At 43.9% G+C, this 12503-nt stretch overlaps 1 protein-coding gene across 2 annotated transcripts in view; it reads right to left on the reverse strand.

The window, feature by feature from the left end:
- Positions 1 to 484: 484 nt before the first annotated feature.
- The window catches only part of LOC141129345 (uncharacterized), a 67140-nt gene continuing 55121 nt past the window's right edge, over positions 485 to 12503 (reverse strand). For both annotated transcript variants that reach the window (XM_073617319.1, XM_073617318.1), the window contains one exon: positions 485 to 651. In XM_073617319.1, the coding sequence (XP_073473420.1) occupies positions 524 to 651 (128 nt within the window). In that variant the 3' untranslated portion in view covers positions 485 to 523. The remainder of the gene's footprint in view (positions 652 to 12503) is intronic.

A 12503-nucleotide genomic window follows, 5' to 3' on the forward strand; every position in this document is an offset into this window, starting at 1 on the left:
GCACATTTCATTCAGCTTGGGTTCACACTTGTGCGGTGCTGGGCACAGCATGTGATTCACATAAGAATCGCACCGCATTCCTGTGCAAATGACATGTGATGTCTGTGCAGTGCAATTTGTGCCATTTTGTATGGCTCATATCTCACCACATCCACACCGAAATGGTGCAGGACCCTTTTTTTTGCCACACACCTGACTAGGATCGCACGGGTGTTCACACCCATGTGATCCGATTCTGGCAATTGCGCTGCATTTAGCGATTTCCTTCGGGGTGTCGTTGATTTAACATCGACACCCACAGAAGATTGCATGAACGCCGTGCGATTTCAATGTGGTGCAGGAAACGCACAGGATTCGCTGCCTTTCCCGCATCACATCAGTGTGAACCTAGGCTTAAAGACTTGAATATTTAGAACTGTGGCAGGATGGACGAATCTTTATTCGTCATACATTTTGTTACTTTGGCTTTTACGGTGGTGCTCATTCAGTACAGAATCACACACTCCCACTCAGTACGTTTAACTTACCTTTTCCATACTTTGTAATAGAACAGGATAAAAATCAATATCACCAGGAATAGAAATCCAGCAGATGCGATCACCAGATACCTTTTCCATGCACGTTGCTGCTGGGCCTCATTTTCTGCGTCACCTGTAAGAATATAAACATAATATAGAAGGCTATACCTATGAATCAAACAGGTCAGCCTACATCAGGGGTGCCCAACCGCTGGCCCGTGGCGCTCTCTGATGTGGCCCGCCACCTCCTGCTCTGGGATGGCGGGTCAGCAAGCCCAGATCGCGGGCTCCCGAGCGGTCATCCCTCGAGCATCAGTGAGAAAAATGGAGCTGGCGCTAGAGGAAGCAGAGCCTATGCTTTCCTGTATAGTGTCCTCTCATGTTACAGGCAGAGCGATACCAAATGTACTCCGCCTGTGACAGAAGCGATACAGGAAGCATCGGCTCTGCTCTCTTCTGCAGCTGCTTGCTTCCTCTAGCGCCGGCTTTTGCCACACTGATGCTTGGGGATGGCCAGCAGTACCCAGCAACAGTACCAGCCAGCAGGACCTGACCTGGAGTACAGCCAGCAGCAGCCACTAGCCATACCCACCTTGAGGACAGCAGCAGCCAGGGATACCTGCAGGAATCCTGAGGAAGAAGTGAAGATTGAGGTTAGTTAAGGTGCAGGTACCGCAGTGCATCAGTGTGAAAGCAGCCTTAGGCCCCTTTCACATGATCGTTCTGATCAGGTCCGCCTGTCTGTTTTACAAGCGGACCCAATCGACCCCTCCATTCAACTCTATAGAGCGGCAATTGTAAACAGACTTGTGTCCTTTTACACCCGCCTATCTCCAATCTGATCCACTTAAAAAAATAGAAGGGAATCCGTCCCCTTCTGTCTGGATGGATCGGAGGGCCCAGAGAAGAGAACGGGCTGCGTCCGTGTCTGATCTGCATATGCAGAGTGGACACGGACCTGTTGTCACCCACCTGCTCCGCTCACTTTGGCCCACAACCGGTTACCAAGTTGCTAAAGTGGCCCTTGCTCCTCAAAAGGTTGGGCACCCCTGGCCTACAGGCTACCAGCCACAACCCCGGTATCTTTTTCTTCAGCTGGCTTTCTCTTGAAAGCGTTCCAAGCAACTCATGAGCCACTGGAATGCTTTCAGAAGTGGCGGGATCAGACGCCCCCCCTCTCCGGCCAGTGTGTATCAAGCTTACCTTTTCTGACAGTGCGGCCAGCTGGTCAAAGAGGCGATAAAAGACTAGATCTTCTTTGATCGCCTCTATGGCCTTGGAGTACTGGAGCGAAGTAATGACATCACTTCTTTACCAGGGTGCAAGTAAATCATTTTTTTTATTTTTTAAAACAACAGATCAAGTTTTTTTTTTTTTGATCTTTTGCTTTTAAAAAAGGTAAAAGGAGAGATTTGGGGTCATAATTACACCCCGATCTCTCCATAAAAAGGACCTGTCATCCTTTTTTCTATTACAAGGTAAGTTTACATTCCTTGTAATAGGAATAAAAGTGTTTTTTTTTTTTTTAAAGGAACAGTGTAAAAATATTAATAATAATAATAAAAAAAAAATGTAAAGCGCCCACATCCCTCTGTGCTCATGCACTGAAGCAAAGGCATATGTAAACAAACAGTGTTCGCACCATACATGTAAAATACCTCCACGAACATTAGAGCAATCATTCTAGGGCTAGACCTCCTCTAACTCTAAACAGGTAACCTGTAAAGACGCTTAAATCAGGGGTTTCAAACTGGCGGCCCTTCAGCTGCTGCGAAACTACAAGTCGAATGAGGCATTGCAAGGCTGACAGTTACAAGCACTCCCACAAGCAGAGGCATGATGGGACTTGTAGTTTTACAACAGCTGGAGGGCCGCCAGTTTGAGACCCCTGGTTTAAAGCGTCGCCTATGGAGGTTTTTAAGAACCGTAGTTTGTCGCCATTCCAAGAGCATGCGCAATTTTAAAGCATGATATGTTAGGTATCTATTTACTCAGCGTAACATCTTTCAAATTATATAAACATTATATACAAAAAAATTGGTGTATATATTGTGTTTTGTTTTTTTAATTCATTAAAATTTATTTTTTGGAGGCACATGCGCGGCGGCTGCCGTGATGGCTGCTCGATACAGGAGCTCCGTCCCTCTCTGGCCATATGAAAGCCTCTTGCCAGCCACTGACAGCGGGCCCCACACTTACTGCGCCTCCAAGCACCAGACAATACGAGGCTTCTCCTGCATGTCGGGGAATCCGTCTGAAAGAGAAGTCTCTTGCCTCATGTCACTTCACACAGTGGCTCCAAGGGACTCCAAGATGGTGGCTGCGGATCCACCTCAAGGAGAGGATGAGGACACCGACTCCATTGCGGACCCCCTCCCAGACTCCCCGGCTGCTGTGACCCACCAGGCACCCCTGTGAGTAGCCTCCTCCATCCGGCCACCTCCCCAGCCTCCACTGTCTCCCTAATTGACAGGACCCTGAAGTATTTTCTGCATTCCCCTGCTGGGGACAATCCTGCAGATAAGTCTGATTACCCCACAGAACTTAATAGGATTGTTGGTGACAGAGAGACATATATGCCACTCTCCTCAGACCCACGGTTCAGATTTAAAAAGGAACTCAAGCTAATTGTAAACCATGGTTTTCGATTCTGGCGTAGTTAATAAAAAAGAAAAATCATTTCTTATACCCGTTTCTTCTAGAAACCCCATCATATATTACCTGCCCAAAATTCATAAGGATTCGGCCCATCCCCCCGTCCGACCCATTATCAGTGGGATTGATTCCCTTACTTCACGGGCTGGTAAATATATTGATGGGTTCCTTCAACCTTTAGTGAGATCATTACCTGCCTATATCAAAGATACTAGACACACCATTAATCTACTCAAGGATTGTGCGTACAGGGAAGGCCTTTGGCTGGTCACAGCGGATGTGACATCCCTGTACAATATAATCCCACATGATTGGGGGTTATCATCAGTGAATTACTTCCTAGAGAAATATACCACCTTGTCTGCAAGACAAAAAGGGTTCATCATGGAACTCTTGGAGTATGCCACCACACACAATTTCTTTTGGCATAGTAATAAATATTACCTCCAGAGAAAGGGTGTGGCCATGGGGGCAGAACTGGTTCTCTGGGCCAGGTACATTGATGACGTCCTCCTCCTATGGGATGGCACCCTTGAGTCCCTACAAATGTTTATGACCAGCCTAAATGACAACGGTCGAGGCATAGAATTAAAATATGAAGCCAGTCAACGTACCATCAACTTTCTAGATTTGACCATTTGGAGTGAAAGTGACACATTGGTCACCTCCACCTATTTTAAAATGACCGATCGAAATTCCTTTATACCTCGAGACAGCTGTCATCACAGCTCATGGCTAAATTCAGTCCTTAAAAGCCAATTTATCCGTATGAGACGGAATTGTACTTGAGTTGATGACTTTGTGACTTTGATGTACAAACCAAAGTCCTTAGAGATAGATTAATTGAAAAAGGTTACAATATAGCCACACTTAACGACAAAATTTCAGAAGTCTGAACGCTGGACCGTGACCTTTTACTGGCAGTTAAACCTGCAGTATCGGTACATGATTCCAATAATTTTTCATGCCCTTTCATTACGCATTTCTCCCAACAGCATTTCTCCATCAAAAAACTCATACGCAGACACTGGCAAATAGTCAAAAACGATCATGTGTTGGGCTCTGTCCTCCCCGAGAAGCCGCAGGTGATGTTTAGGGGGGTCCCTTCAATTAAACAACTTGTGGCTCCCAGTGTTTGCGATCCACCCACCGATAAGCCAATGTTCTTACAGAACTTAGTAGGCTTTTATAGATGTAATAGTTGTGCTGTCTGTTCTATTAATGCCATTAGGGATAGGAAAACCACACAGTTCATTTCTAAAAAAACTAACTCATATGTTTCCCATTAAATCTTTCATAACCTGCTCTACCCCTTGTGTCGTTTATCTCCTGACCTGCCCATAGGGGCTTCAATATGTGGGTCGTACTGTACACACATTACAGGTCAGGTTGAACGAACACATAGGGAATATCAGGAGAAGCTTTAAAGGCCGTCCAGTTTCCAGACATTACTTAGAGGTGCATCAACAAAACCCTAAGGGAACCTCTATGATAGGGATAGACAGGCTTAGATTACCTTGGAGAGGTGGACCAAAAAAGGTGGGCAATTTCAAAGCTCGAAATGAGCTGGATATATAAATATAAGCCCTCTGGCCTAAATGTAGACATAGAGATCAATGCCTTCATTGATACTTCTTACGTTAGGAAGAAATCTGTTTATTGCTCGAATGTTACTATTGTAAAGGATTATGGGTTTTTTGTTATGAATTATGTTACTTGTTGATTACACTATTGTGTGCTTCTGTGAGAGAGCTCGACCTTGATGTGACGCTCGTTGATAATTCTTTTTTTATTATTATTTCTTTTTTGGTCTTTTTAGTTCCTTTTAAAAATTATATACCTTAAGAAATGATCAATTTGCACTGAATTAATGTTATTGGTGTGCACACAATCATACCGTATCATAGGTTTGATTAACGGCGTGTACTTACCCATGTAAAATGGTATTTGCTATCATGTGACCGCTATGAGCTTCGGATCGAGGTCTGGTTCTAGTTTGTGTTGCATTTGTTTTGAAAGTCACAACATGGCGCCCGGATGAAAACGGGGCGTGGGTGTAGCTGTGTGTGTGGATCAGCACATCGCCCGTGCCCCAGGAAGACCTAAGGTATTACGAAACATGTAGGGCGGTGCTTTGTGCTGACGCCATCATGCCACATGTGACCCCGACACACGGGTGTTTGTTTGCTTTTAGCTAGCCGGCTGCTTTAAACGTAGTTCTTTTTGTATATGTCATATTGTGGGCTTTTCCGCTCGTTTTATTAGCATTAAAGGCTCTCCTTTTTAAACTATACTACACGATTGGAGTCCCTTTGTTCTTACACTCGTGGCTTTGAGCCTGAGTGTATCTCTTTCCAGATTAAGAGCATCCATCTGTCGGGTTCATTTCCGCACCTTGCTGAATTAATATCCATCGATTACTTGAAGACACTGAGGGATCAGAGGCATCGGAAGATCCATTTGTCCCTGCAGAGGGCTCAATCTGCCTGAGTGTACGACTCTGCTCTTTAGGGGGTCCACCAGCTCTGGTAAGGGTTCCCACTTATAGAGCTTTGCTTTCAGGTTGAGACTCTATTCTCCATTAGCCTTGACTTCAGTGGGCGGTGACGGGTACTTGAGAATTTATATTTGCAGTGGACTTTGCTGTTCATCCATACTCATCTCTCCATACACCTATCAATATTGTGCACCTGTTTCTTCACGAACATTGTTTTTTCTATCTGTGTACTACATTGCACAAATGAACATTCATTTTATTTTATTGTATTTTGTTTGCATGATCTCAATTGGACTTTTGTCAAGTTTATGTATCTTTTGTCACTCAAGTGTGATCGTTCAGATTTAGCGCAACTTAATTTAACATTGTACACTTGCACCATAGAGATATTAGATGGTTTTTGTTGCTGTTTTTTTATTTGTTAATTCTTAGCGCTGTATTCTTTTTAATTTCTTAATCCGGCAGACCCAGCTGCATTATACCAAACATCTCCCTCTCCCTTGGGCCATCCACCTGATATGACACTTTTAGTGGCTAAGTTTTCTGAAATGCTGGCTAATGGACTGGACCAAACTGCTGCTCAGATCACAATACAATAAAAGCTGATTTATCAAACCTAGGTTAACGCATTAAAGCTATAGAGCAAACAGTTGATCACTGTCGCATGGGTCAATCAAAATAATGCCCGCATACAGGACATACAGGACCAATTAGACACGGCATTTCGACCTCGAAAATAGGGACGGTTAAATCTTTCATCAAGACCCTCATCGCAAATATCCCGAAACACAGGCTTGAACTCGACAGAGCTCATAGAGCCTTTAAACCTCTGCGCCAAGATGTTCTCCCTAGAGACATAGTCGTCAAGCCGCATTTTTATGCCGTTAAAGAGGACATTATGAAACTCTCTCGGGAATCCGATATTCAGGGCCATACCATCCAAATCTTCGCAGACTTGTCCCCTACAACCATTCAAAAGCGGAGATCACTGAAATCGCTCCTGTCAGCCCTGTCCCAAAAAGCTGTGAAATATAGGTGGTCTTTTGCTTTCTGGCTACACTTCCAATTCTGAAATAATTCTTATGGATTAGCGACCTTCCAAGAGGGTGAACAACTTCTTCTCCACCTCTGATCATTTCTCAAGCTCCTTCATCACCGTAACCCAACAGACACCACAGCTTCAAGCGCCCTCCGCCGACTCGCCCTCTCAACTCAGTCTGGCAAAAACAGAAGCCGAAGAGATCCCGAGACTCTCATCCCCCTTAAAGGTGACCTTCTCCAGCGGACACTAGTCAGGTCGCTCGTTGACCCGACCGGTTTAGAAGGAAACATTTCCTTTTCCTCTCCGTTTGACGTGACCCTGTGAACTTATATTTGTTTAGTGGGCATTCCCTAAAGTTTAGGGCTGCTCCATTATTTTAGTGATTTTCAGTATTGCTCAGTTCTTACCTGTTTAACCTTTCTAGCTTAATCGCTACCGATTGTCTTCACGACATCTTGCATTTATCCCGATCAAGAGATTTGCCCAGTTGTTACACTTTTGCTGGGTATATTATTAGCTCCATTGTTGTTTTGATTTGGGCCTATTGGAGGGGACAACTGAAATGGAGGCAACCTTATTCATCCCCCTCTTCGCTTGGTAAACCATGGTAGGCTTTCCCTCTCCATGAGACCCAATTAGCAGCTAATAGTTCTACATGCTGCAGCAGTTTTCCTTTTACTAAATTATATTTGTGCATGGTGTGGGCCCTCACTTTCTAGAGGATCTAAGGTTGGAGCGGAATACACATCCCTCCCCTGTTGTTTCTCAGCGTTTTTCACCTCTGGGGGACGGCAGGACAGCGCCAGGGGCGGACTGCCCATTGAGCCATTCGGGCACTGCCTGAGGGCCCTAGGCTACTAGGGGGCCCCATCAGGGTTGCCAGCCTCAGTAAAAATAGGGACAGTATGTATAAATCTGTGTTTTTTTTACATCTGTCTGTGTATACTATGTGTACATGTATGTGTATACTGTGTGATTGTATGCTGTGTGTGTGTATACTGTGTGGCCCCATAATCTCTGATTGCCGGGGGGCCCCATAATCTCCTATTGCCCGGGGGCCACATGAGTTATCAGTCCGCCCCTGGACAGCGCCCTGTACATTACAGGTCACTACGACAAGTATTTACCTGTTCAGGTCTGGGCAGGATCAATCCTGCTGCTCTCTGTGAGAGCAGAACAGTTCCTGTTCTGTGCTCAACACCTTGTTCTTTCTTCATTCCTCTTATGCATTTCTTTCTTTTTCAGATACCGGTGCATAAGCTTCATCAATTTACAAGTACATTTAAGCTCAGGTTTCCTCTGACAAATCACTACATTGAACTTTCGCAGGACCGGGGGGTATGTGGTCATCTTTTACTGGTACTTATCTCCTCTCTTTTCCATGACTCCCACTGATCTAATGAGTGCATCTCTCCAATTGGCATCACATAAAACTCAGGGCCTAAATTCTCCACTTAAAAGACGCAAAGCATTTTAACACGATCATTCACAGGGACTCGATATCCTCCTTTTACAGGAGACTAATTTCCCTAAACAATTTAATCCGTCCTTTATTCACCATAAATACCCAAATTTTTTCTTGGCTAACGCCGAGGACAAGAAGCGGGGGGTGGCCATCCTCTTCTTTAAATTAATCTCCTTCTCCCCTATCCAGATAATTAAGGATCAGGATCAATTAAGGATCAGGAAGGGTGCTACATCCTTGCCAAGGGACAGATTGATAGCCTTTTATTCAGTTTTGTCTCCTACTATGCCCTGGACCGAAGCCAAGCTGCTTTCTTTTCCTCTATGCTGCACATTTTAGGCTCTCACTATGAGGGTCGGGTCATACTGGGAGGCGACTCTAATATCACTTAATTAAAGAATAACCCGGGGAAAGTCACCAGTGTGGATATCCCCGGGAAAAAGATAGCTACTTTTGGCCAGAAGGGGCAATAAAGAGAAAAAGATATGTCAAAAATCAATATCAAACTTTATCTCCTGCTCTCTAGCTCCCTTGTTACCTCCTCCCATGCTCGCCTTCAGGACTCCTCCGGAGCCTCTCCCATCCTCTGGAATTCCCTGCCCCAGTATGTCCGATCAGCCCCTACCCTGTCCACCTTTAGGAGATCCTTGAAAACTCATTTATTCAGGGAAGCCTATCCCACACCCACATAACTGTCCCTGAGCCACCCCCATCAAATCATTCTTTGCAGCTATTACCTTTTGTACCACCACCCCCTCCCTTTTAGAATGTAAGCTCTACGAGCAGGGCCCTCCTGTACCTTTTGTATTGTACTGTAATTGTGTTGTCCCCCTTATACATTGTAAAGCGCTGAGTAAACTGTTGGCGCTATATAAATCTCGTATAATAATAATAATAATAATAATAATCTAAACAAAGCCATACAGCTATTAAAAGTATTTGTATGTTACCTCCCAATGGAAGTTAAACAACATAGGTCCTCTGAGACCGACCATAAAATGGTACACCAGGTGTATAATATACAGATGGTGTATCAATGTAACAGACAAACTCACGCAGACTGACAATACACACACAATAACAGATAACACATGCAGTGCAGGCGCCTGTAGTGACCCACATAACAAATACATACAAATACTTTTAATAGCTGTATGGCTTTGTTTAAATAAAAAGTTTGATATTGATTTTTTACATATCTTTTTCTCTTTATTGCCCCTTCTGGCCAAAAGTAGCTATCTTTTTCCCGGGGATATCCACACTGGTGACTTTCCCCGGGTTATTCTTTAATTACGCTTCATATTGGCTACGGCTAGAGCCTCTCAATTAGAGGAGTGGCAGCGAGTAATTAACCACTATTTCATTATTAATAAGAGATTTATTTTGTGGTCATTTCTTTGTTGTAGTATATGGACACTAATATCACCTTTGATCAGCTCCTTGACAAATCGGACAATGGGAAACCCCTTCTTAAGAGACCCCCAAACAAAGCCTTCGCATCTCCAAACTCCTACATTCGCTGGGGCTGATATCTGGAGGGAACTAAACCCATCCACTAGAGACTATACACACTTCTCTTTCCCCCACCAGACTCACGCAAGGATTGATCATATTTTTGTCCCGTCCCTGAATTCTCCCACAGCCTTACAAGCTTCCGTTAGAGACACTTTGTGGTCGGACCATGCTTTAGCTTAAACTGGCAAGGACCCCATCCTTGTCTGGCCCTCATCCATGGCGCCTTAATGAATCACTGCTGAGTGGATAAGAAACTGAAGGAATTTTTTCTCCTTAACGATGTAGAAGACATTTCAACGGGGTTGCTATGGACAACCCATAAGGCAGTAATAAGAGGGAAATTGATCCAGTTCGCCTCCCAACTTAAAAGGGAATGTTGGGTCGTCACAGAGAAACTGGATAAGGAGTTTCAATCACTTAGCAAACTTCACAAACAAAACCCCACACCACCTTCCTTGGCCAAGCTTGACTCGGCTAGACTAGCACTAAATCTAGCCTTAACTTCAACAGCTGAAAAAAGCTTACAGTGGACAGGAGCACATTATTACCTCCAGAGGGATAAGATTGGACCTAGGCTTGTGGCCAAGCTGAGTCCCAAATTGCATGTCATTTCTATGCCCAAAATTAGTTCTCCTTCAGGGTCTATCACGCAAAACCCCAAGCGAATCATGGAGATGTTTCATTCCTTTTATTCTAAACTATACCGGGTTGAGAACCCTATTGATCCTCCCTGCTTAGGCCTTCCTGGAGGAGATTCCCCTCCCAAAATTGATGAATAGTCACCGTTCTATCTTTGACTCTCCCATACTGGAGTCCGAGGTCTTAAACGTCATCAAAGGCCTTCGCACTGGTTTGGCTCCGGGGCCTGATGGCTTCTCGGCCGGCTATTATAAAACCTTTGTGACCACCCTTTCTTCTTACCTGGTCCGTTTCTTCAACTCTATCCGAAGTGGTACGTCACTTGAACTGGCTTCCAACCTGGCATATATCTCTGTGATCCCTAAGCCAGGGAAGGACTCCAGCGATGTTGGGAATTATAGACCTATCTCTTTGATCAATAATGATTTAAAAATCTTGTCTAAGATATTGGCAAATCACCTAGCTTCCTTTATTGGAGTATATGTTAACAAGGACAAGGTGGGATTCATGCCGGGTAGGCAGAGCCCAGACCAGATAAGAAGAGCAATTAAAGTGATTTCTCGTCTAAAATACGATACCCTGCCCCTACCTTTTTTCTATTCTAGAAAGATGGGGCTTTGGCCCAAACTTCATGAGAGTTCTGGAGGCTTTCTACTCAAATACCACAGCGCAAATACGGATGCAAGGCTTCTATTCAGACTCCTTCCCTATTGCCAGAGGTATGAGACAGGGTTGTCCCCATCTCCGTTTTTTGCGATCCCCATAGTAACTCCCGCTATCGCAATTAGGCATCACCCTGACATTCATGGAGTTCGCTGCGGCCCTCTTACTCACAAGTGTGCTCTCTTTGCAGATGACATAGTCCTCTTCGTAGCCTCTCCCCTTTCTCGTAATATCTTTAAATTGCTACAAGATTTTGGTCTAGTCTCTGGCGTACAAATTAACATGGCCAAGTCTGTGGCCCTTAACATATTGACCCCCCTAACCTTAGTGGAACGCCTCCAGGATCATTTCTCCTTTTCATGGAATCATTCATCCATTCCTTATTTAGGAGTCAGCTTTGCTGCCGCTATCGACCATCTCTACAAGATTAATCTTTACAAGATTAATTATCTCCCTATTTACAAAAAGTTAGAGGCCGATCTATCACAGTGGTCCCTCCCTGGGCTCTCTTGGCTGGGGAGGATTAACGCGGTCAAGATAACCCTCCTTCCACATATCCTTTACCTATTTCTTTCACTCCCTATCCCCATAATTAAATCTCACTTAACTAAGTTACAATCCTCAATTGTCCGGTTTGTCTGGGGAAAAACAGGACACCGCTTCTCCAAATCAATCCTCTACAGAACCCGCAATCAAGGGGGGGTTGCGACTTCCAAATTTTTGGTAGTACTATCAGGCGGCACAACTCCTTATATTTACTCAAGAGGAATCAAGCCTGATTGGGTCATTATGGAAAGACAAGCAGTACCTAATAACACCTTAGATTACCTCCTGTGGTGCTCCCCAAAATCTCGCCCCCTCATATTATCTCCCACCTTATCGCACTCGATAGCTCTGTGTAATGTCTTGCACAAATCTCCTAAAATTAGTTCAGATTTACAAGAAAAATAAATAAAATTGCGCTTGGAATATAGTGGGAATAACAATGAAGAAAATTAAAATGAATTCGAATAGTGTAAATAAAATAAAATAAAAAATAATAATAATAATATATAAAGAATATTAATGAAATAAAGCATATATCTATAGAGCTGCGGCTATAGGTGGGGCACACCAGTACAAACATAAACCAAGAAAAACCGCGCTAAATGTGTTAAACAATAATGAAAGTATAAAGTCCAATTGAAAGTCCAAAATAAATAACGTAGACTCCTCAAATGTGATAATGTTGAAAGGTGATAATTCACTTAAGATACATCTGTGTGATGAAATGCTTACCAGAACGTAAGACAAATTCAGACAGGTGGCTTAAACCCAGCCCGGGCCTTTAGGAGAGCGATTCCAATATGACAAGGTCAGTCGCACTCGTGCAGTGAATCAGATCCGCATAGGGTTATCCAAAAAAATAATATATGGCAAAAACATAGCGTGATACTGATATGGTAATAAGCAATAAACAAAAAGGAGAAGTGCAACCTCAAAAAAACAAAATCATAAATATCAAAAAGA

This window comes from Aquarana catesbeiana, linkage group LG02 (genome assembly GCF_042186555.1).
Source record: "Aquarana catesbeiana isolate 2022-GZ linkage group LG02, ASM4218655v1, whole genome shotgun sequence".
Classification (NCBI taxonomy): domain Eukaryota; kingdom Metazoa; phylum Chordata; class Amphibia; order Anura; family Ranidae; genus Aquarana; species Aquarana catesbeiana.